This window comes from Sorex fumeus, unplaced genomic scaffold (assembly GCF_029834395.1).
Source record: "Sorex fumeus unplaced genomic scaffold, SorFum_2.1 ptg000065l, whole genome shotgun sequence".
Lineage (NCBI taxonomy): Eukaryota > Metazoa > Chordata > Mammalia > Eulipotyphla > Soricidae > Sorex > Sorex fumeus.
The window spans coordinates 1,835,527-1,861,356 of NW_026606122.1; the positions used below are offsets into that span (position 1 = coordinate 1,835,527).

Below are 25,830 nucleotides of genomic sequence, written 5' to 3' on the forward strand. Positions count from 1 at the left end.
ATCAGCAATATTCTTCCATGGTGTGGGAATAACTTGGGGGAATCCTATCTAAGAGAAAGTGGAAGTAAGAAAAAGATAGGAAAAAGAATAAAAGTCACTGTAAAATATAGCTAAAGCAAATAGCACAGCAAATAAGGCATTTGCCTTGCATGAGGCTGACCCAGGCCGACCCTGGTTTGATTCCTCCGCCCCTCTCTCTGAGAGGTGGCAAGCTACCGAGAGTATTGCGCCCACACGGCAAAGCCTGGCAAGCTACCCGTGATGTATTCTATATGCCAAAAACAGTAACAAGAAGTCTCACAATAGAGACATACTGGTGCCCACTCGAGCAAATCAATGAACAATGGGAGGACAGTGCTACAGTGCTACAGTTCATATAAAAATACATTTCTTCTTTTGCCCCTATTAGAAAAAAATCTCGTCTTGATTTTGTCAGTCCTGTGGACCTTTTTCTTACATGGTTATCTATATGGACATATAAACATTAGGTAATTAATAATCCACCCCCTAAGGCTAGGAACATCTGTATTTCTATAGTTGCCCTGTACATGCTAGAAATTCACTTAAAACTCATGGAATTCATTAATGGATGGATAAGTTGACTCCTACAACCATAAATGAAATTGATGTTCTAATAGAACTCAACATTTATGGTAGAAGGAATATTACCTATAAAGGTAATCCTAAGGTCCCTTGGAGTATATGTGCTTTGCTTCTTATTTTTGTCTATTCAGCAGTCATTCATTCTGTCTTTGCTTTCAGTGATCCCAGCAGCTTTCTTTAGTACTACCAAGATTACCTTCTTGCTGAGACTGCACTTGTCAATGAAAATTCTGTTATCTGTGATAGAACAATGACTATTCCTGTCATCAGTTTTTGGTAAATGCCTACTATGTTCCAGATACTGGAATCAATTTGCTAAGTTCTTATCAAAGAACATAAAATATGTCCATTTATTTTAGACATAGTTTGTAGCTTTGGAGTTTGTGATTCCACTTATATAATATTTTGATGGAAACCACTTCCAAGAGCTTTAAGGTCAACCCTACTACTCTAAAAATCATACGTCATATTTCTTGAGTCTTTACGGCTCCCAAACATTTTGTGTATTTATGGCCTAGTGAAGTTGGTACTCTTGCCTGTAGTTTGTGTATGAAGTCTTCAAGACCCAGAAAAGTTAGGTAGCTTGTTCAGGGTCACATGCTACAGTTTGTAAGCCTTCAAAACCTGCCCAAAGACAGAAAGATTTTCCAAAGGTCATTTTTCTGGAGCCTACCTCTTCTGTCTCTAATTTTTTGCATAGTTTACTAGATATGCTGCCACTTTAACCTACACTTTCGGGTTCCTTCTAAGTATCACTCTTTTATTTTGAAGTGCTTATTCTAGGACTAGGAATGTGGCTCCACAGCAAAACACATACCTCGCATGCATGAGACCTGTGTTCAATTTCTTGTAGTGCTAAAAGAAAGAAAAAGGAATGTTGAAAAAGTGCTTGTTCTCTCCAAGGTGAATTATGGGTTCCTCTAAAGCAGAGATTGCATTATCACTGTATTGCCTCCTTACCAGACTTTTCCAATCATTGCCTTTATTAAGTAATGGCCATAATCAGTTACTTAGATGCTCTTCTGAAGCTTTCCCCTGACTCTGTTTGGGAAAAACTCAGAAGCAGAATTTTTGGGGAGTTTCTTCACCACCTACATTCTGTCTTGTTCTCTACAACAGATTGAAGATGGAGGCAAGGCAGCCTTATCTCAGAAGATGAGGACTGGTGATGAGCTGGTGAATATCAATGGCACTCCATTGTATGGCTCCCGGCAAGAGGCCCTCATACTCATCAAAGGCTCCTTCCGGATACTCAAGCTGATTGTCAGGAGGTAAGGCACAGGGGTATTTGCTGGACTACTGAAATCTTGTTGGTAGCAAAGCCTCAATGGGGTTTTTAGTATTATGACAGAAAGAGAGTATATATAAAATGAAATGAATGATGCACAGAAATCAAGCATAATGGCACACGTTAAAGTATCTGTGGTTCAAAACCCAGCACTGCAACCATAAGACAATAATATTGCTACTATTCTAATATATCCTTATATCTAAAATAAACAGCAAGGACAAACCAAACCTCACATTGTCACATACTGTCTGTGTAGCACTGTTGGATAAATTTATTTTATCTCTGCAATATGCAATTGTTTATTTATTATTGAGAAAATTAAATTATTCAAATACACAACAAGGGCCTACTGAATGCTTTTCTGGCTACTCCTTTATGAAAATTTGCCATTACTCAACCATATATTTTCCTTCCTTTTAAATCATCATTGTTATTTTAACTTTCCATATTTTATTAAAGCATTGTGATTTACAAAGTTATTTATAGTTGAGTTTTAGGCATACAGTGTTACAGCACTGATCCCATCACTAGTGTCAATTTCGCTTCAGCAATGTTCCCTGGCCCCCTCCTGTATCCCTCCCTCCCTGCCCAACCTGTGCTCTTGATGAGCACCTTTCTATGTTTGGTTGTTAAAGTTTGGGTCTCTTGATTTCAGTGTTGTTGACTCTGGTTTCAATATTTGGGTCTATATTCCTTAACACCATCTTTGTACCTTGCTCCCTTTTTCTGGCCCCTGTTGCTTCTCATCTGTCTCTCCTCCCTCACCCTTCCACTCCTTCTTTCCTTTTCTTCCCTATACTCTGGGGCTAAGGCTGGTCAGGACATCACTCTTTTACAACATTGCATTCCCTCATACAGTTATTCTAAATACTACCTATGAGTGATATCCTGTGTTTATCCTTCTTCTGTCTTACTTTATTTAACATGATAACTTCCAGCTCCATCCAGGTTGTCAGAAATCGCATCATTTCATCATTCATAATAGCTGTATAGCATTATTCATCAAGGGCATCATCAATATCTGTCTTATTGGCATCATCTTATCTGTCTCAATTGTATAGATTTAGAAAGCCTATTACAGCCATGGAAGATGGAGGGTACTCTCTTAACATTATCTAATGCAAAGTTATAAATCCTTCCCTTGAGGAGTATGCAGTCTAATTGGCTAGAAAAGACAGTAAAAACTATTGAAATAAGTTGCTTTAAGAAATCAATAAAGGAGAATGCATAGAGTTGAATCATGATTGCTAAATGGATTGTTCAGACAGGAATAGCTATTAGAATTTAAGATAAAAAGACATCTTCAGATGAGATTGAGAGGGTAAGATTTAACTGAGAAGGTTAAATTTGAACCAAAGAATTTATAAAATTTGATAAATTAGTCATCATAAGGAGAAAGACATTCCAGATAAATGAAATGTCATAAGCAGAAGGATGGTAAAGGCATATTTAGACATGGTTATCATGCTGTCACAAAAGCATCTCCTATATGTGGATTTTCGACTTGACGTCACTTTCACTTTGTTGCTGAATCCTTGCTCTATATTGATAGAGATCATGCTTCTCCTTTTATTTTAATTTATTTTTTCTATCCTTTAAAAATTGTCAAGACACCTTAACATAGAAAGTCATTAATAGTAGAGTTTCAGGAATACAATATTCTAACATCAATACCAGCATCAATGTCAACATACCTCAGCCAGTGTCCTCAGGTTACCTACCAACTCCCAGTCTACCTCATTGACAGGTGAATTTTTAATTTTTATTATTGTAGCTTGGGTCTCATGCTTATAGTATTATTGGCTCTGTGATTTATATATACACCTCTACCATACCTCTATACTACTAATGCACACAAAGACCTGTTACCTCCTGTCTCTTCTTATTTATTTCTTGATTCCTTTCCTTACCTGACTTTGGCATTTCTATAATCTTGGTGTCCAGAGTAATCTAAGTAGCTCCCAGTGGATACTTTGCATTCCCTTGCCCTATTATTCTATATACCACAGATAAGTTAGATCATCCTATTCTTGCCCTTCTTCTCTGACTTAACATGATATCCTCCAGCTCCAGCCAAGTGGCACTGAATTGTATGCTTTCAAAATTTCTTGTAACTGTATAGTGTCCCATTGCATATATAACCTAACTTAATACCATATCCTTGCTACTGTGCTAAGTGCTGCAATGATTAATGGTGAGCTTATGACATTTTGAATAATTGTTTTCATGACATGGGGGTAGATACCAAGAAGTGGAACTTTTGGGTTGTATGGCAGTTCTATTTTACTTTTCTGAGAAATCTCCATAATGATTTCCATAGGGGTTAAAACCATACAGCTTTACCTGCAGTGGATGAAAGTTCCTTTTTTACCATGCGCCCCCCCCCCCAAGACATGTTGTTTCTAGGTTTCTTCATATGTGCCATTCTCAGTGGTGTGCGATGATATCTCAATTTGGATTTTCTTGACAATAAGTGATGATGAGCACTTTTCATGTGCCTGTTGGCAATCCCTCTGTCTTCGAGAAATGTCTGTTCATTTGTTCTCTCCATTTATCGATAGGTATTTTTGTTGTTGATCTTTATGAGTATCTTATGTATCTTTGACAGTAACCCTTTTCTTATATGTTGAATACAAACATTTTTTCTGATTCAGTTGGGTGTCTTTTAGTTTTAGCTTGTGCTTAATTTGATACAGTCCCATTGTCTTATTCTTGTTTCTATTTCCTTTGCCAATATAAGCATATTAAAAATACCATTGAAGTTCAAACAATTGAGCATTCTGCCTATATATTTTCAGTGTAGTTTGTGATTTATCTTTTGATCTCAAGATTTTTGATCCACTTTAAATTGACTTTTGTGTAAGAAATGAGAGCAACTGGCTTCATTTTTATAGGTAGTTATCCAATTCTCCAAAGATAATTTGTTGAAGAGTCTGTTTACTCCACTTAATGTACTCCCAGCTACTTTGTTGAAAATTAGTTGACCATATAGCTGAGAATTTGTCTTTGGGTACTCAATTCTAACCCATTAATAATTAAGTTTATCCTATTCTGGTATCATGATGTTTTGATCACTATAGCTTTATAGGATAGTTTAAAGTTAGGTAATGAAATACATCCGAATTTCTTATTTCTCTGCATGGTTTTGATTATTCAGGGTGTTTTATGATTTCATATAAACTTTGTTATATATTATTATAAATTCTTGAAGAATTTCAGCTGAATTCAGATGGAGAATGCATTAATATATATAATAATTTAGATAGGATTTTCATTTTGATAATACTGATTCTTTACATCCCTGAACATATAATACTTTACATTTATTAAAGTCTTTCCTTTTTTTTATTTTTATTAGTGAAACACCATGAGGTACAGCTGTAGACTTACAAATTTTTGTGCTTGAGTTTCAGTTATACAATGATCGAATACCCATCCCTCCACCAGTGCCCATTCTCCACTACCACTGATCCCAGTATTCCTCCCACCCCCCATCACCCCCATCCCACCCTACATCTGTGGCAGAGCATTCCCTTTTGTTCTCTCTCTCCTTTTGGGTGCTGTGGTTTTCAAAAGAGGCATTGAGTGGCAATCATGTTCGGGCTGTAGCCTACTCTCAGTGTGCATTTCCCATCCTGGGAGGATCCTCCCAACACCCTTTATTTGGTCCTCCCTTCTCTAACTGAGCTGCCTTTCCCCGTAGTGTGTGCAGGTGGCCTCCAAGCCATGGAGTAAACCTCCTGGTACGTATCTCGGCTATTCTTGGATGTTAGTCTCCTATTTTGTTACATTATGTTCCCCAGATGAATGCTATCTTTCTATGTCTGTCCCTCTCTTTCTGACTCATTTTTCTTAGCATGATACTTTCCATGTAGTATCACTTGTATGTAAATTTCATGAAAGTCTTTCCTACTTCGTAAGTGGCTCATAATTTTCATTGTATTGTTATCTTACATATTTTGTTAATTTGATACCTAGGTACTTGTACTTTTGAACATTGTTTTGTATGGAGTAGACTCTTATGCTTTCTATTCTGTTTCATTATTTGCATATATAATTGAACAGAGTTTTGTGTTTACCTTGCAGCTGTTTGCTTTACAGTATTGGTTTGTTTTTTCTAAGAGCTTTTTAGTGAACTATAGGATCTTTTCTTATGCTATATGCTAATAGTGATGCTCTTTATTAAGTTGGATCCCTTTTATTACTTTTACTTACTTGATTTCTGTTTCCTGGTCTTTTAATTTTATATTAAATGGATGTGGGGACAGTGTGCCTTCTGCCTGTGCCTGATGTCAAAATGAATGATTTCAGTTTTTCACCATTGAGAATGATACTGGCTGTAGATTTGGTATAGTCATTACTATCTATAGATAGTCTATCTTGAGAAAGATTCCCTATGCCTAATGTTTACCTATCTTCATTATTGCTACTGGGAAAAATTAAAAATATCATCGTACAGTTACATTTCTCCATTTGATTACTGTCTTATTTCTATTTCTTAAGTTTAATTTTTCAAAAGGACTTCTATACTACTGTCTTCAGTTCTTAGTTTTTCACATATCATAGTTGAAGTTTACTTCGAGGATTCTGTTAGCAGTAGTGTAAGAAGATATACATTATCTCCTTTTAAAATTTTTCAGGGAGTGGTTAGGTCACACCTGTCAGCGCTTAGGTCTTACTCCTGGCTCTATACTCTACTATCACTTCTTGTGGTACCTAGGAGACTCTATGTGGTTCTGGGATCCAAGCTGGGTTAGCTGTGTGCAAAGAAAGCACCTAACACACTATATTATTTCTCCAGCCTAACACATAACCTCAAATCAAATCTCCACATTATCTTCATATTACATCCAATCATTACTTCCAGTTAAAGCACGTGTCTTTCACGTGGCTTACCCAGGTAAGATCCCAGCACCTTAAATGGTGCTCGAGTACTTCCTGGAGTCAGTACAGAGCTCGGAATAAGCCCTGAGTAATGCCAGGTGTGTCCTATACCTCCGCCACATCTCCCTAGTGGATCTTCTTCTGACAAACATTTAAATATTGTTAAATGTTAACACTTTTAACACTATTTTAAAATAGTGTTTAACCCTTTCTATTAATATACCATGAAAAATCTCATTCAGTCCAAGGGCTTCAATTACCTGTGAATAGCTACATCTATTGTCTCCAAAAATATAGCCAGTTCTAATGGATATTTGTAATGTATCAGAAGATGTATTAGATGTATCAGAAGAATTTAAAACACAGAATGCTAAAATATAACATCATAGTCTTCTTCCAATTCCTTCTTTCAGTGACATGCACTCAATTAACCAAGCCAGAGACACAGAATCCATCTTTAACTCTTCCATTATTTTCCTGCTCTACATACAAATAATTTGTTCTAAGGAAAGAAAATTTAGAGATAAATGATTTTGAATTATTAAGGTGAGTTTATGTATGATCCCATTGTTTTATATTATTTAAGATTAAACCATGTCTACCTATGCACCTATAGAGGACATGCCATATTAAAGTGATGAGTTATAGACACATTGTCAGTGATTTAAACTTGTTTTTGATTATGATTTAAGAGTTGAATAAGACTTCTTTAAGGGATAGCCTGGTAGATTCCTAAGCTTTTGTTTTGGAATTATCTGCATGTATACTCCTTTGTAGTTTTGTCACTTGGTAAATGAAATTTGCTATATAATAGCTTTTTTGTGATTATTAAATAAGGTGATTTATATCATATATGAGTTCTCAAAGAATTCCAGTACATTTATCTCAACTTTATTTTATTTTTTTATTTATATATTTTTTTATTAGTGAAACACCCTGAGATACAGTTATAGACTTACAAGTTGTTGTGCCTGGGTTTCAGTTATACAATTATTGAGTACCCATCCCAACACCAGTGCCCATTCTCCACCCCCACCAATCCCAGGATTCCTCCCAACCCTCCCATCCCCCATCCCACCCTGCCTCTGTGGCAGGGCACTCCCTTTTGTTCTACCTCTCCTTTTGGGTGCTGTGGTCTGCAGAAGAGACATTGGGTGGCAATCAAGTTCTGTCTGTAGACTACTTTCAGTATGCATCTCCCATCCTGGGCAGATCTTCACAGCAACATTTATTTTGTGCTCCCTTCTCTATCTGAGTTGCCTTTGCCCCTACATTGTGCGGCTGGCTTCTAAGCCATGGAGTGAACAACTTGGTATTTATCACAGCTGCTCTTGGATGTTAGTCTCTTATTTTGTTACTTTATGTTATCCAGAGGAATGTAATCTTTCTATGCCTGTCCCTCTCTTTCTGACTCATTTCGCAGAGCATGATATTTTCCATGTAGTACCACTTGTATGTAAATTTCATGACTTTATTTTTTCTAACTGCTACATAGTACTCCATTGTGTAGATGTACCAAAGTTTCTTTAACCAGTCATCTGTTCTCAGGCACTCGGGTTTTTTCCATATTCTAGCTATTATAAACAGTGCTGCAATGAACAAACAAGTGCAGATGTCACTTTGACTATACTTTTTTGCCTCTCCGGGGTATATTCCCAGGAGTGGTATTGCTGGGTCAAATGGGAGCTCAATTTCTAATTTTTTGAGAATCGTCCATACTGTTTTCCAAAAGGGTTGACCCAGTTCGCATTCCTACCAGCAGTGAAGGAGGGTTCCTTTCTCGCCACATCCGCGCCAACACAGGTTGCTTTTGTTCTTTTGGATGTGGGCCAGTCTCTGTGGTGTGAAATGATATCTCATTGTTGTTTTGATCTGCATCTCCCTGATGATTAATGATGTGGAGCATTTTCTCGTGTGCCTTTTAGCCATTCGGATTTTTCTTTGAGAAAGTCTCTGTTCATTTCATTGCCCCACTTTTTGATGGGGTTGGATGTTTTCTTCTTGTGGAGTTCAACCTGTACTTTGTATATCCTTGATATCAACCCCTTTTCGGATATGTATTTGGAGAATATCCTTTCCCATTCTGTAGACTGTCTTTGTATTTTGGTCACTGTTTCTTTTGAGGTGCAGAAGCTTCTTAGTTTAAGATAGTCCCTTTTGTCTATCTCTGTTTTCAATTGCTTAGCCAGTGGCGTGACATCTTTGACGATACCAATAGCTTCTATGTCATGGAGGGATTTGCCAACTTTGTCTTCAGTGTACCTTATGGATTCAGGTCTGATGTTGAGGTCTTTAATCCATTTTTATCTTACTTTTGTACATGGTGTTAGGCAGAGATCTAAGCCCAGTTTTTTGCATGTAGTCGTCCAGTTTTGCCAGCACCATTTGTTAAAAAGACTTTCCTTACTCTACTTCACATTCCTTGCTCTTTCATCAAAGATTAGGTGATCATATGTTTGAGGGGAGATGTCAGTATATTCAACACTGTTTCGTAGGTCTACAGCTCTGCCTTTGTTCCATTACCATGCTGTTTTAATTATTACTGCTTTGTAGTAGAATTTGAGGTTCAGGAGGTTAATTCCTCCCATGTTCTTTTTCCCAAGAATTGCTTTAGCTATTCGTGGAGGCTTATTGTTCCATATAAACTTCAGGAGTGTTCGCTCCATTTCTTTAAAGAATGTCATGGGTATCCTAATAGGGATCACATTGAATTTGTACAGTGCTTTGGGAAGTATTTCCATTTTGACAATATTAATTCTCCCGATCCATGAACAGGGGATATTTTTCCATTTCCTCACGTCCTCTTTTATTTCCAGAAAGAGCATTTTGTAGTTTTCTTTGTACAGGTCTTTTACTTCCTTAGTTAATCTGATTCCTAGGTAGTAGATTTTCTGGTGTACAATTGTGAACGGGATTGTTTTTTCATGTCATTTTCTTCTCTCTCACTATTTGCGTATAGGAAAGCCATGGACTTTTGGCTATTGCTTTTAGAGCCTGCAACTTTACTATACAAGTCGATCATTTCTAGGAGTTTCTTGGTAGAAGTTTTAGGGTTCTCTAAGTATAGTATCATATCATCTGCGAATAGTGAGAGCTTGATTTCTTCCTTTCCTATTTGGGTGCCCTTTATCTCTTTTTCTTGCCTAATCGCTATTGCTAGTATTTCCAGTACTATGTTGAATAGTAGTGTAGACAGCAGGAATCCTTGTCTCGTTCCTGATCTTAGGGGGAAGGCTCTCAGTTTTTTCCTATTGAGAATGATGCTTGCTGTAGGTTTGTGGTAGATGATTTTAACTATATTGAGGAAAGTCCCCTGTATCCCCAATTTGGTGAGCATTTTCATCATAAACTGTGCTGGATCTTGTCAAATGCTTTCTCTGCTTCTATTGATATGATCATATGATTTTCATCTTTCCTTTTGTTGATATGATGGATTATGTTGATTGATTTCTGAATGTTAAACCATCCTTGCATCCCCGGGATGAATACACTTGGTCATGGTTTATGATCTTTTTGATGAGTTATTGCATTCTATTTGCTAATATTTTGTTCAGAATCTTCGCATCAATGTTCATTAGGGATATCGGCCTGTAATTTTCTTTATTTTGTGGTGTCTTTGTTTCCTTTTGGTATCAGAGAGATGTGGGCCTCATAGAAACTGTTTGGGAGAGTTTCTGTTTTTTTAAGTTTCTGGAAAAGCTTGAGAAGGACTGGCAGTAAGTCCTCTTTAAATGTTTGGAAAAATTCTCTAGTGATTCCATCTGGACCTGGGCTTTTGTTTTTGGGAAGATTTTGATTACAGTTTCAATTTCCTTGATGCTAATAGGTCTATTGAGGTATTATATATCTTCTTGACTCATCTTTGGGAGATTATAGGAATCTAGGAATTTATCCATTTCTTTTAGGTTCTCTTGTTTTGTGGCATACAGCCTTTCAAAGTAGTCTCTGATGACCTTTTGAATTTCTTTGGTTTCCGTTGTGATATCTTCATTCTTATTTCTGATTCGTTTTATTAGGGTTCTCTCTCTGTGTTTCTTTTTGAGTGTTGCTAGTGGTTTGTCTATCTTGTTCATTTTCTTGAAGAACCAGCTCTTGCTTTCATTGATCTTTCGGATTGTTTCTTTGGTTTCCATGTCATTGATTTCTGCTTGAAGTTTTATGATTTCTTTCCTTCTGCCAGATTTGGGCTCCTTCTGTTTATCCTTTTCTAAGATCTTGAGCTGTGAAGTCAAGTTGCTTATGTGCATCCTTTCTTCCGTCCTGAGATATGCTTGCAGGGCTATAAATTTTCCCCTTAATACAGCTTTACCTGCATCCCATAAATTCTGGTAGCTTGTGTCTTCATTCTCATTTGTTTCCAGGTACCTTTTGATTTTGTCCTTGATTTCCTTCCTGACCCACTCGTTGTTCACCAATGAGTTGTTTAGTTTCCAGATGTTTGATTTGGTTCTCTGTGTCTGTGTGTGAGTCACTTCTTTCCTCAGTGCATCGTGGTCTGAAAAGATTGTTGATACTATTTCTATCTTCCTGATAATATTGAGGTATGTTTTGTGACCTAGCACATGGTCTGTTTTGGAAAATGTTCCATGCGCACTGTAGAAGAATGTGTATTCTTTCTTTTTGGGGTGTAAAGCCCAGTGTAGGTCTATAACTCCTTTCTTTCCTATTTCTTCATTCAAAGCCAAAGTTTCCTTGCTGAGTTTTGTTCTTGTTGATCTATCCACAGGTGATAAGGCGATGTTGAAGTCTCCAACTACTAATGTGTTGCTAGCAATGTCCTCCTTAAAATCTGTTAGCAGTTGTTTTAAGTTTCTAGCTGTTCCTTCATTAGGTACATATACATTTAAGAGTGTGATTTCTTCCTGTTTTACGTTTCCGTTGATGAAGAGAAAATGGCCTTTGCTGTCCCTTCTAATCTTTTTCAGCCTGAAATTAATATTGTTCGATACTAGTATGGCCACCCCAGCTTTTTTGAGGGAGCTGTTTGCTTGCTGGATTGTTTTCCATCCTTTAACTTTGAGTCTGTGTTTGCTCTGATTGTTCAGATGAGTTTTTCTTTTAGACAGCAGAATGTTGGTTTCAGTTTCTGGATTCATTTTGCCACTCTGTATCTCTTGGTAGGTGCATTTAGACCATTGACTTTAAGGGAGATTATTGTCATGGGGTTTTGTGCCATCTTTCTGTAGGAGTTGGTTGTGTTTATATGTGTTTTCCTTCCTATCTTACAGGAACCCCGTTAGTTATACTTTTAGATTTGGTTTTGAGTCTATGAAGTTTCTGAGCTGTTGTTTATCTACAAAGTAGTGTATCGTACCATCGAGTTTGAGTGAGAGTTTAGCTGAATAGAGCATTCTCCTTGAGGCGTTCATTTCATTGTGTTTTTTCACTATATCCCACCATTGCCTTCAGGCTTGGAGGGTTTCCTCTGATAGGTCTGCTGTGAATCTAAGGGGTGCTCCTTTGTATGTAATTTCCTTCTTTGACCTTGCTGCTTGTAATGTTGTGTCTGTCCACAGCATCCATCGTTCTGACTATGATATGCCTTAGAGTGTTTTTTCTGGGGTCTCTGTAGCTGGTACTTTTCTGGCTCCTTGGATCTGTATTTCTGCATTCCTTAACTTTGGGAACTTTTCAGCAATTATTTCTTTGACTGTGCCTTTTTCATTGGGGTTGTCTCCCTGTCCTTCTGGTACTCCAATGATTCTAATGTTGTTTCTCTTGGCATCATCCCCTAGGTCTCTGATTCTCCTTAGAGCCATTTTGAGGTCCTTTCATATTGCTTGTTGTTCTCTGTGGGATTTCTGTTGCTCATCTTCAAGCTCGCTGATCCTCTCTTCAGCTGCAATTATCCTATTGCTAAGGGCACTTACTGAGTTTTTTATTTCATCTACTGAGTCCTTTATTTGTGACACTTCTTTTTGTACCTTTTTTATTTCTGCTCTCATTTCTTCCTGTATTTTCTCGACCATCTGTTCTATTGTTTCTTTTATTTCTTCTTTTATTTTTCTGGATATCTCTTTCATTGATTGCTTGAGTAGATCCTTGAACATCCTCTGCATTTTGTCCCGGAATTCTTTATCAAAGAGAGCATAATTGTGGACAACCTCAGTTGAGGATTCGGGATTCTTTTCTTCGTATTCTCCTTGTAGTGTAGATTTGTGCTGTTTCTTCATGTTGTTTTGTTTATCGAGAGGTAGGACCCTGTACTGTTCCCTCTTATTGTGGGAAAGGATTTTGGATAAGGTTGGTCGCTGGTAGTCACCGTTCTCCCTTTCTAGAGTCTGACCTTCTTCTCAATTAGGCATTATTCTTTGTTTTATAACGGACATTGAATGAAGCTTTGGAGGAGGTGCTCTTTTAATATTGAGCTTGTACCGCTTACTTCATACTGGTCTTTTGTTAGAAATGGAGTAAGGTAAGGTAAGGTAAAGGCCCTCCCGTTGATCGTCGATTTGCTCGAGCGGGCCCAGTAACGTCTCCATTGGAGACTTTGTTGTTACTGTGTTTGGAAATGGAGTAGCAAGTGGAATATTGTTGTATTGTAGTACACGTGGTCAGAAATTTTTGGTCGGTATTAGGTGACAAAGGGTGGGATGGGAGTTCTGAGTGCTCAGAATGGGAATATAACTGTGGCCGCGTAAGCAGGCGCCGGCCCTGGAGAAGGCCACTCCCACTTCTTGGAGGCCACACCCTCTACATAGGGGCCACACACCCGTTCCGTCCCAGGGTCACTCCCACCCAGTATCCTGGAATGGAGGGGCCGGTGAGGTGATGGGTTGTCCCGCGACATTGCTACGGCCGCTGTCCCTGCTGGAGGGTGTCCAGTTCACAAGTTTATTTTAAAAAAGCATAATTGAAGTAACAAGGCATAAAATAAGGAGACCATCAGAACAGCAGTATGCTATGCATCATGACCTTCAGAGAATATTAAAATCATTTTAGGCATGACAACGAAAATAACAGGTAATAAAACCTTCTATGAGACACTGCTTGTAGAGAAATACCAGCAATTACAAGTACTTTGAACATCATCCAAATGGCATTTGAGCCTGTCAGAAGAATGTGAATGGCAGGTGTGTTACCTGTTCATCTTCCTTTGGGTGAGCATCATGTCCTTGTTCTACCAACTATAGCAACATCTGTTATTACTAGTTACTTAAAAGTGGCAATGATTATAACCTGAGATATAGTAGGATCCTTTGGATTTTATGACATGGCAGGGACTATCCTTGGATCTTCATTGGTTGAATGAACACTGTTGGTTCAATGAACCCTCTTGGAAGAAGCCCATCAATGACATAATGCATTATGTGATACTGCCCTCTTGTGGAATAGTTAACCTTACTTATAAACTACCCTAGGATGAGTATAGAATATTTTTTAATCCATGGTTTCCCTCAGATTAATACAACAGCTTATTAAATATTTTGTCTAATGAAATTAAATATTTTTCTGGGGTTATACCAAGGTAGAAGGTTTTGGTTTGAGTAAGTGATCAACTGACAAAGAGCTTTATATATATATATATATATGTGTGTGTGTGTGTGTGTGTCCTTTTTGATAAATACTTAAGTTGATGGGTTGGAGCGATTGCACAGTGGGTTGGGCGTTTGCCTTGCACATGGCCGACCCAGGTTCGATTCTTCCCTCCCTCTTGAAGAGCCCAGAAAGCTACTGAGAGTATGAGAGTATCCCGCCCACATGGCAGAGCCTGACAAGCTCCGTGTGGCATACTCTGTATGCCAAAAACAGTAACAACAAGTCTCACAATGGAGAAGTTACTGGTGCCTGCTCGAGCAAATCAATGAACAATGGGAAGACAGTGCTACAGTGCTACTTAAGTTGATAGATACTAAAGTTGGTAAGTACTAAGTTTTACAACAAATTAAACAAAAGTCTTCAACTTTTGCATATTTCACAACACACTTATATGTAAATGTTAGCCCAAAGAAACATTATAAGGCATATAAAAATTAAAAAATTAGACCATATCTTATAACTTTGAGACCAATATTCTGAAGTAAATTCATGAACTTAAATGTTTCATTATTAAAAATGAAATATGAAATTATGCAATTAAGATTCCAATATAATATAAAGCCAAAGGGTTGTTTATATAATCTAGAGATGAATTAAGTAGTTAAGCCTCTAGCAAATGTAATCAAGAAAGCAAAGATACATTATAAATGAATTTCAATGAAAAATGAAGTATCACAGCAAATTCAAAGAAAGTTTCTAAAACTATAGGCTACTACTCTAATTGCACCTTAAAAATATAAACTTTTAGAAAAATTTAAATGATGAAATAAAATGTTAAATGCCAAATTTATTGAGAATTGGAAAACTAGATTAACTTGTAACTGTAGTAACATTGAAAACAGTATCAAAGAGAAACTACTTAGACTAAAATAAAGCCAGTTTTTAAATCAGCTAGTTCATTCTAATATTTTGGGAATATTCAGCTCGTTTATCAATGAAAATCAGTTATTCACATTGTTTTTTGAAGTATGTGTCACACTTATACCAACAACTGACAAACTGCTCTAAGCTGGAGTTCTTTTCAAATTGTGACTTTAGATGAAAACCTTAAGTAAATCCTGTCCAATATGTTTCAATAATATTGGACAATAATATTTATAGAAAATGTTAAAAGATTTTAAAAAGTCAGTCTTAACTCATAATGATCTAAAATGAATATATTAGAAATTTTATGGGTTAAAAGGATAAGCTAAAATGATAAGTTAAAGAAACTTAAATTTAATGTAAATTTTTAAAAAAATTTTATTAGTGAGACATCATGAGGTACAGTTGTAGACTTACAAATTTATGTGCTTGGCTTTCAATTATACTGTCACTGTCACTGTCCTCCTGTTGATCATCAATTTGCTCGAGTGGGCCCAGTAACGTCTCCATTGGAGACTTTTGTTGTTACTGTGTTTTGTCATATCGAATACATCACGGTTAGCTTGCCAGGCTCTGCCATGCAGGCAAGATACTCTCGGTAGCTTGCCAGGCTCTCCGAGAGGGGCGGAGGAATCGAATTCGGGTCGGCCATGTTGGCTGTGTGCAAGGCAAATGCCCTACCACTGTGCTGTCGCTCCAGCCCTTCAATTATACAATGATCAAATACCCATCCCTCCACCAGTGCCCATTTCTCACCCTTTATTTGGTGCTCCCTTCTCTGTCTGAGCTCCCTTTTCCCCTAGCATGTGCGGCTGGCCTCCAAGCCATGGAGTAAAATTCCTGGTACTAATCTCTGCCATTCTTGGGTGTTAGTTTCCTATTTTGTTACTTTATATTCCCCAGATGAATGCAATCTTTCTATGTCTATCCCTTTCTTTCTGAGTCATTTCGCTTAGCATGATATTTTCCATGTAGTACCACTTGTATGTCAATTTCATGACTTCGTCTTTTCTAACAGCTACATAGTACTCCATTGTGTAAATGTACCAACATTTCTTTAACCAGTCATCTGTTCTCGGGCACTCAGGTTTTTTCCAGATTCTGGCTATTGTAAAGAGTGCTGCAATGAACAAACAGGTGCAGCTGTCACTTCGACTGTACTTTTTTGCCTCTCTGGGATATATTCCCAGAAGTGGTATTGGTGGGTCAAATGGCAGCTCAATTTCTAATTTTTTGAGAATCATCCATACTGTTTTCCAAAAGGGCTGAACCAGTTGGCATTCCCCCCCAGCAATGAAGGCGGGTCCAGTTTTGCCAGCACAGTTTGTTAAAGAGGCTTTCCTTGCTCCACTTCACTTTTCTTGCCCCCTTATCGAAGATTAGATGCTCATATGCTTGGGGGGAGATGTCAGTATATTCAACCCTGTTCTATTGGTCTACATCTCTGCCTTTGTTCCAGCACCATGCTGCTTTAATTATTTCTGCTTTGTTATAGAGTTTGAAGTTAGGAATGTTGATTTCTCCCATTTTCTTTTTCCCAAGAATTGCTTTAGCTATTCGTGGGGGCTTATTTTTCAATATGAATTTCAGGACCACTCTTAAGTTTTATTTTTTCTTTCCATCTGCCTGCTTTGGGCTCATTCTGGGGATCCTTTTCCTTTTTCTTATCTTGTACAGTAAAGCTACTTATTTGGACCCTTTCTTCCTTCCTTATAAATGCTTACATAGCAGTGAACTTTCCTCTTAACACTGTTTTTGCTTTTCTGGAAGGTAGTTTCCTCATTCTCATTTGTTTCTGTGAATCTTTAAAATCTCCTCTTTGACTCTCTCTGACCCTCTGGTTATTGAGTAATAAGCTATTTAATTTCCAGGTGTTTGATTTGTTTCTCTGTTACTGTTTGTGATTAACTCCTACTTTCAGTTTCTCGTGGCCTGAGAAGATAGTTGATATTTCTATGCTCTTTACTTTGTGTAGTGTTTTCTTTCCTAGTATGTGCTCTATCTTACAGAATGTCCCATGTGCATCAGAGAAGAATGCGTATATATAGCCTTTCATCTTTTCAGGATGAAAGTCTGTGTGTATACACACATATACATACATACATACATACACATATATATGTATTAATTCTATTTCTTTCATTCTTCCATCAAATAAAGTATTTTCTAGCTGAGCTTTATTCTAGTTATCTATGGAGTAGTGACAAAGTGGTGTTGAAATCTCCAACTACTATTGTGTTGCTATCAGTTTCTTTCTTCAAGTCTACTAGCAAATATTTTAAGTATTTTTACTGTTTTACATCATTAGGTTCATCTACTTTTAGGAGTGTGAGTTCTTCCTGATATACAGATCCATTTATCACTAAGAAAGACATTTACTGTCTCTTGAAACCTTCTTCAGCCTGAAATGTATGTCATCTGATACTCATGGCCATTCCAGACTTTTTGAGGGGGTTGTTTGCTTAAAGAATTGTTGGTTCCAACTTTTGACTTTGAGTCTGTGTTTGCTCTAACTTTTTGACTGTGTTTCTTGCAGACAGTAATGTTGGGCTCAATTTTTAATCCATCCTGTCACTCTGTGTCGCGTAATTGGTGCATTTAGCCCATTGCCATTGAGAGAGATTATTGGTGTGGTGTTTTTGCCAACTTCTACAGGAGTTTGGCATATAATTTCTGTGGCGTTTCAGAAATTAAATGTGCAACTTTAATACAAGTTGTAGCAATGTTTTTGAGTCTGTAAAATTTCTGGGTTTTGTTTTTCTGTGAAGTTGTGTATTGTTCTTTCAAATATGAATAAGAGTCTGGCTAGTAAAGTATTCTTGGTGAGGCATTCATTTTTGCTGATTTTTTTCACTATAGTTTTTACTTCTTCAGGGCCACAGGGTCTCATTTGATAAGTCTACTTAAAATCTTAAGGATGCTCCTTTGTATATAATTTCCTCTTTTATCTTGTTGGTTTCATTATTGTATCTCTATCTATGGATTTTGTCATTCTGATTAGGATGTGTTTTGTAGTATTTTTATTTGGATATCTTGCTGTTACCCTTTGGGCCTTCTGGATATGGGTATATGCTCTCTTGAACTCTGGGAACTTCTGAGCAATGATGGCTTTGACTGATGCTTCTTTATCAGGGTTACTTCCTTCTCCTCTGAGACCCCAGTGATTCTTATATTGTTCCTTTCCAATTAATCCCAATGTCTTCTTGTCATCTCTTGGTTTATTTTTAGACTTTCCCCCATCTTCAGCTGTTGTCTGAAGCTTTTCTTCACCTCATTTTGGAGCTCAGTGATTCTGTACTCAGTAGCTATTACTCTGCTGCTGAGGTTTTCTGTTGAGTTTTCATTTTACCTACCAGGCTTTTCAGATCTGTCATTTCTTTTTGTATTTTTATAATTTTTGCTCTCATGTCTTTTTGTGTTTTATTAGTGATATTACATTGTTAAATTGTTTCTTTGAGCTTATTATGCACCCTTAACTATTCCTCTCTGAATTCCTTATCGGAGATGTTATATAGCTCATTATTACTGTTTGAATTTATGGGCTAGCATCTTCACTCACTAACACTGGTGGAGTTCAGTGTATTTTTTACCATTGTGAATTATTCAGGCCGGAGTTGTTTCTTGTGTTGTTGTGCCTACAGTTAGAATATCTTTGTATATTTATGGTGTGTTTTGGGACTCTGTGGCTGCACTCTTCACAGCAGAGTGCCAATTCTGACCTGGGGGTTCAAAATGTCGATCCTGAGTTAAATGCCCCCATGGAATTCCTCAATTTCCTAGCTAAGTGTTTTTAAAATTAATTTTTAATTTTTGGTATGGGGGATGAATACTATACCACTTTGTTACACGTGAATAATATATGAAACTTATATTTTATTGTTTATAAAGTCTTACAGAAAAAAAACATCAATAGTAATTTACATAATTTTTATCTTCATTCTGCAAAAACAGGATTTAGGACCTGTAGTAGAAATTGTGAGTCCCAGAAAATCAAAGGTTAAAATTATTTATCATTTGGTCCTGTAGAGGAAAAATGCTGATCTTTTAAACAGAGGAACCACAACGGCAATGGCTTCTAATTCTTTATTATTGTATCCCAGTGCAAGGGACAGAAGATGTGGTGTTAATTGGACCTGAAATGGCAGGGTTTACTCAGACCACCATGTTGGCACTTGTGCCTCCATGGATGCACCTGGAAATGCCCAGGGGACCATGCAGTGGTGAAGATTTTACTGGGATCAGCTACATGCAGATATGTGCCTTAATCCCGCTATGCTATTTTTGATGCCCTTGCACTTGGTATATTACAAGCATGTTTATTGTGTACCTGTTTAAATTTACACCAACTCTAGGTACATTAATTTTTTTAAAAAAATCTTATTTTAGTCCTTCAAACATGCCAATTCATTTTGAATATCATGAGAGCTCACATGACCATGATTGTAAATTTCTAGATTGTAAATGGTTGGGTTCCAGAGACAATTCTGTATGGCACTAATCTGTTTTGGGATTCAGTTAGGAGTCTCTGGACCAGGGCTGTTGGTGTACTAAGATGAGGCCTGGAGTCAAATTGTGGGTGTGACAGCCAGTCTGCTGGGTGGGCAGGGACCCAGGGAGGAACGGCCCGGGTTCTCTGCTGCCATACAGCCTGAAGACTTAGTCCTGGAACCCGCATTCCTGGGCCTTGCTTGTGGAAGCTCTTGGTCACCTGAATTCCATCTGAAGTAGGAGGAGAGACTGCACCAGCTCCATCTAGGGTGCACCAGTGATATTGGCTCAGTATGGGGCCCAGAGAGGTCTCCTGTGCTGTGGTGTCTTCTGGAACTTACTGCTGTGTCTCAGTGTCAGGGCTGTTGGTGCACTAAGATCCACATTATGAAATTTTCAGCAAATTATATCTTGGTGAGGTCCATCCTGAGATGGTGGAGTCAGGCTGGGGTTATGGCGGTGGGTTTGGATTGTGGAAGCAAGTGGCTGCCAGGGACTCTGCTTGGGTGGGTACAGGCCAACGCACCCCTCTCCAGTTTATCCCAGACTGTTCAGCCATGCACAGGTTCAAGCTTTTCTGTGGCTTTGGATCTCTTTTGAGATTTGTTTAATGGTCTTTGAAGCAAGGCTGGCAGTAGAGCATACAGGGTGGCGCTGGAGTTGGTCTGTGGGTGTGACTGCAAGTGCTTCCATGTGTATTAGAAAGTGGGGGGAGGTATCCCACCCTAACTCTGAGAAAGCCTTGAGATTTCAGTCACAAAACCTCCATACCAGAATTTTCAGCTGATTATATCTTGGTGAGGTTCATCCTGATATGGTGGAGTCAGCCCGGGGATATGTTGGCAATTTTGGATTGGTGAAGCAAACAGTTGCTGGGGGCTCTGCTTGGGTAGGCCACCAGGCTAACGCCTCCCACCTCTGATTTATACCATTCTGTTCAGCCATGTGCTGGTCTGAGATTAATTGTAGCTTCTCTTTCAAGATTTATCTACGAGTCTCTGAAATAAGGCCAATAAATGAGTTTGTTAAGCTGACCTGGAGGTGGTTTGCAGGCCGTTTACTTTCTTGGTAAAGTTGGCCGCAGGTTGTTGGGGTCTGGCCAGAGGCACAGCGGCAATTTGGGGGTATCAGGAGCCTGAAGGCACCATCAGGCTGCCAATGCCCTGCAGGTACAGGTTGACATGGTGGCACTATAACCCTGAACCCCCGAAGACAGTTATTCTTGAGAATCAATTATTTTCTTGAATTCTGATTATAAGTTGGTTGGCATAGAGGAAAATTAGCAGTATTTTTTCTCACAGCAGGATGTGTTTGCTTACTTGCTCTAGTCTACTCAAAAGATAATTTTTGATTGCTACCATAAGCTAGGAATTTAGGTAGATGATGGAAATAACTGGAGAATAAGACAGACATATTCCTTTTCCATATGCAGGTAATAGTAAACCTGTTGGTTTTAATCTGTTATTAAGCTCTCTTACTTTAAGTTTATACAAGTTCACAGAGCCATTTTTCCCCACCCCACCCCACCCCACCCCACCCCACCCCACCCCGTATACTGAAAATACTAATTCCTCTTAAGTTTGTTGTAAGGGATAGATAAGATTTTATATATTTTCTAAGTTACTCAAAGATTATTGAATGCCTACTCTGTGCTAGGTAGGCACTACTCCAGGTATTGTTAATGGAGAATTTAAAACAACATATTTTAAAAGAAAATATTGCAGTTATTGAAACTGCATTTTATTCAAATAAATAAATGTGCCCAAATAAAAGTAGGCATTTGGCAAATTTACCTTCTTCCTGGCCTGCAGAGTTTTGTGTGAGTGTTACAGGAAAATGTCATTGGCCCTGTCTCTATTCTGACTATAATACAGGTTCTATGATGTCTGTCTAGAATGACTCCCTTGGTGAATTTTTGTGAGAATAGGTGATTGGAGTAAGGATTAAGGTAATATTCGCACAAGCAGCCAGAGTTTGTGTTCACTGCAAGATTCCTATGTGTGTGCTCTGTGAGATATGCTGGAGGGAAGTATTACGTGGACACATTGTCCACACTTTTGTGAAGCCAAAAAGATCCTGTTGTTATAGGGGCAAGTTAAAAGACAGAGCCTTTCTGTGGGCCTTCTGATATTTTTCTGGGAGCTCTGGGATGAAGAGCTAAAAGAACTTTTAATCCTCTTTAAAATTCTCACAGAAATCAGGAACAAGACATTCAGTGACACCATTCATGAACTGGTTAGAAAAAAAGGTGAACAGTAAAATGGCATATACAAGGACAACAGGCATATGAAAAATATTTATCTCTCATCATCAGGGAAAAGCAAATCACTTTTCACTCATCATCACTTATCACTCATCATCAGGGAAAAGCAATCATGACATATCAGTCATGCCTGTGAGAATGGCATATATCCAAAAGGCTGGAAATAGGCCGTGATAGCAGGAGCTGTTGTGAGAAAAGAAACCTTATCCACGGTTGGTGGAAATACAATCTGGTTCAGCCTCTATAGAAAGAAATATGGACATTTCTCAAAAGAAATAGGAGTGGAACTCCCATATGACCCAGGTATACCACTTCTTTGATTTTTCCCTAACACAAACAAATCATTATGCACAACTATGATCATCACTACACTTAGTACAATAGCCAAGATATGGGAAAAACAAGTTCCCAACTATATATGAATGTATCAAGAAGTTGTGGTATATTTACAAAATGGAATACTGAGCAAATCAAAGAAAGAATAAATCCGGGCTGGAGCATTAGTACAGTGGGTAGAGTGTTTGCCTTGCATGCAGCTGACCCAGGTTCAATTCCCAGCATCCCATATAGGCCTCTGAGCATTGCCAAGAGTAATTACTGAGTACAGAGTCAGGAGTAACCTGTGAACATTGCCCGAGTGACCCAAAAAGCAAAAAAAAAAAAAAAAAAAGAACAAATCAAGAAATTTTCAGCAGCATAGAGGGAACTAGAGAAGATATACTGAGTGAAGTCAATCAGAAGGAAAGGGACAAATGCAGAATGATCTCTTATATTTGAGACTCAACTACAAAAAGTGAGGTAGCAACAAAGGTTGAAAGACAACATCCTAGGAGAACTGATTAACACAATGTAATTGGATGGAGAGATGAGAGAGAGGTATTGCAGTCCTTGGGGAAAGGAGATGGGTACACTAGCGATGGAATTATTACATGAGAAACCATTATTAATAATGGTATTGTAAACCATAGAATCTCAGTAAAAATAAATTTAAAAAATTTAAACAAAAAGTATTCTAATTAAAAAATTAAATTAAAATATATCTTAAACTCTCATTATTCAAGATGATAACAACTTGGTAACAAACTAAAATAAATTCTGTGAGCTAAATACAGTTTATAAAAGTTTTAGAGTTAGCTTTTCTTCTCAATATTTGCAGATGGTATGGTACTATACTTAGAGAATCCTAGAATTTCTACCAAGAAACTACTAGAAACAATAGACTTGTGTAGTAAAGATGCAGGCTATAAAATCAGTACCCAAAAATCCATGGCTTTCCTACATGCAAACAGTCAGAGAGAAGAAAGTGACACAAAAATTTAAAAAAAATTCCCGTTCACAATTGTGCTCCAGAAAATCAAGTACCTAGGAATCAGCTTAACTAAGGAAGTAAAGATTGTGTACAAAGAAAACTATAAAACAATACTTCAGGAAATAAAAGAGGACAGGAGGAAATGTAAAGATATACCTTGCTCATGTATCGGGAGAATTAACATTGTCAAAAAGGCAATATATCCCAAAGCATTGTACAAATTCAATAAGATCCCTATAATGATACCCATGCCATTCTTCAATGAAATGGAGCAAACACTCCTGAAATTCATATGGAACAATTAGCCCCCACGAATAGCTAAAGCAATTCTTGGGAAAAAGAAAATGGGAGGAATCAACCTCCCTAACTTCAAGCTCTACTACAAAGCAGAAATAATTAAAATAGCATGGCACTGGAACAAAGGCAGAGCTGCAGACCAATAGAATAGGGTTGAATATACGGACATCTCCCCCCCAAGCATTTGGTCATCTAATCTTTGATAAGGGGGCAAGAAAAGTGAAATGGAGCAAGATAAGCCTCTTTAACAAATTGTGCTGGCAAAACTGAACCGCTACGTGCAAAAAAAGGGCTCAGATCTTTGCCTAAAACCAGGTACAAATATAAGATCAAAATGGATTAAAGACCTCAACGTCAGACCGGAATCCATAAGGTGCATTGAAGACAAAGTTAGCAAAACCCTCCATGACATTGAAGCTTAAGGTATCTTCAAAGATGTTATGCCACTGGACAAAGCAAGTGAAAACAGAGATAGACAAATGGGACTATCTTAACCTAAGAATCTTCTGTACCTCAAAAGAAACAGTCACCAAAATACAAAGACATTCTACAGAATGGAAAAGGATATTTTCCCAATACACATCCAACAAGGGGTTGATATCAAGGATATACAAAGTACTGGTTGAACTCCACAAGAAGAAAACATCCAACCCCAAAAAACAGGGCGACAATTTGAAAAGAAACTTTCTCAAAGATGAAATCCGAATGGCAAAAAGGCACATGAGAAAATGCTCTGCATCATTAATTATCAGGCAGATGCATATAAAAACAACAATGAGATAACATCTCACACCACAGAGACTGGCCCACATCCAAAAGAACAAAATCAACACGTACTGGCACGGATGTTGCGAGAAAGGGACCCTCCTTCACTGCTGGTGGGAATGCCGCCTGGTTCAGGCCTTTTGGAAAACAGTATGGACAATTCTCAAAAAATTAGAAATTGAGCTCCCATTTGACCCAGCTATACCACTCCTGGAAATATATCCCAGAGAGGCAAAAAAGTATAGTCAAAATGACATCTGCACTTGTTTGTTCATTGCAGCACTGTTTTCAGTAGCCAGAAACTGGAAAAAACCTGAGGGCCTGAGAAACGATGACAAGTTAAAGAAACTTGGGCATAAATCTACACAAGGGAGAACTATGTAGCAGTTAGAAAAGATAAAGTCATGATATTTACATACAAGTGGTACTACATGGAAAGTATCATGCTCTGTGAAATGAGTCAGAAAGAGAGGGACAGACATAGAAAGATTGCATTCATCTGGGTAAAATAAAGAAACAAAATAGGAGACTAACACCCAAGAATGGCTGAGATACGTAACAGCAGGTTTACTCCATGGCTTGGAGGCCAGCAACACATGCTAGTAGAAAAGGCAGCTCAGATAGAGAAGGGAGCACCAAATAATGGGTGTTAGGAATATCCTCCCAGGATGGGAGAAGCATGCTGAAAGTAGACTATAGACTGAACATGAATGCCACTCAATGCCTCTTGCAAACCACAGCACCCAAAAGGAGAGAGAGAACAAAAGGGAATGCCCTGCCTAAGAGTCAGAGTGGGACAAGGGAGGTGGGGGGTGGAAGGATACTGGGAACCGTGGTGATGGAAACTGGGCACTGGTGGAGGGAAGGGTACTTGATCATTGTATAATTGAAACCCAAGTCCAAAAATTTGTAAGTCTACAACTGTACCTCATGGTGTTTCACTAATAAAAATTAAAAAAGGGTTAGCTTTTTGCTTAAGAACTATTTCTGTATTGATTTATATTCCAAAGAATTTTTCCATATTTTTCCTAAAGCGTTTTTGTTTTTATATCTACATTGAATATATACTCCAGAGATGGAGAGATCATATAGTGGATAGGCTGCTTGCTTGTCTTGCATGTGGTGGACCCATGCTTGATTTCCAGCATGCCATACGTTTCCCCGACCCACACCAGGAATGGTACATGAGTGCAGAGCCAGAAGTAAATCTTGATCACAGGCAGGTGTGGCTCTATAATAAAACAAAAATAAATGCATAATCCATTTTTGAGATTCTTTAGGGTTTGGAGGTCACACTCAGTGATGCTCAGATATAAAATTTTGCTCTGCATTCTTAAATCACTCCTGATTATGCTTACGGGAACATATTGGATGTCACAGATTAAAACTGTGTCAACTAGGTACAGCCCGCCCACAGGGCCTGGGACTCTTTCTGGGCATGTGCAGCTAGCTCGATCTCCTAGAACAGCTGGTTTTCTCCCCTGATCTACGCGGGATGGGAACTGAGGCCCACCTCTCATCAACAAA

General features: G+C 38.0%; 1 protein-coding gene across 1 annotated transcript in view; it reads left to right on the forward strand.

Annotated features, from left to right (window-relative positions):
• SHROOM4 (shroom family member 4) overlaps window positions 1-25,830 on the forward strand; it is a 388,903-nt gene that overhangs the window by 174,335 nt on the left and 188,738 nt on the right. The window contains exon 2 of the mRNA XM_056128650.1: window positions 1,723-1,874. Within this exon, the coding sequence (XP_055984625.1) occupies window positions 1,723-1,874 (152 nt within the window). The remainder of the gene's footprint in view (window positions 1-1,722; window positions 1,875-25,830) is intronic.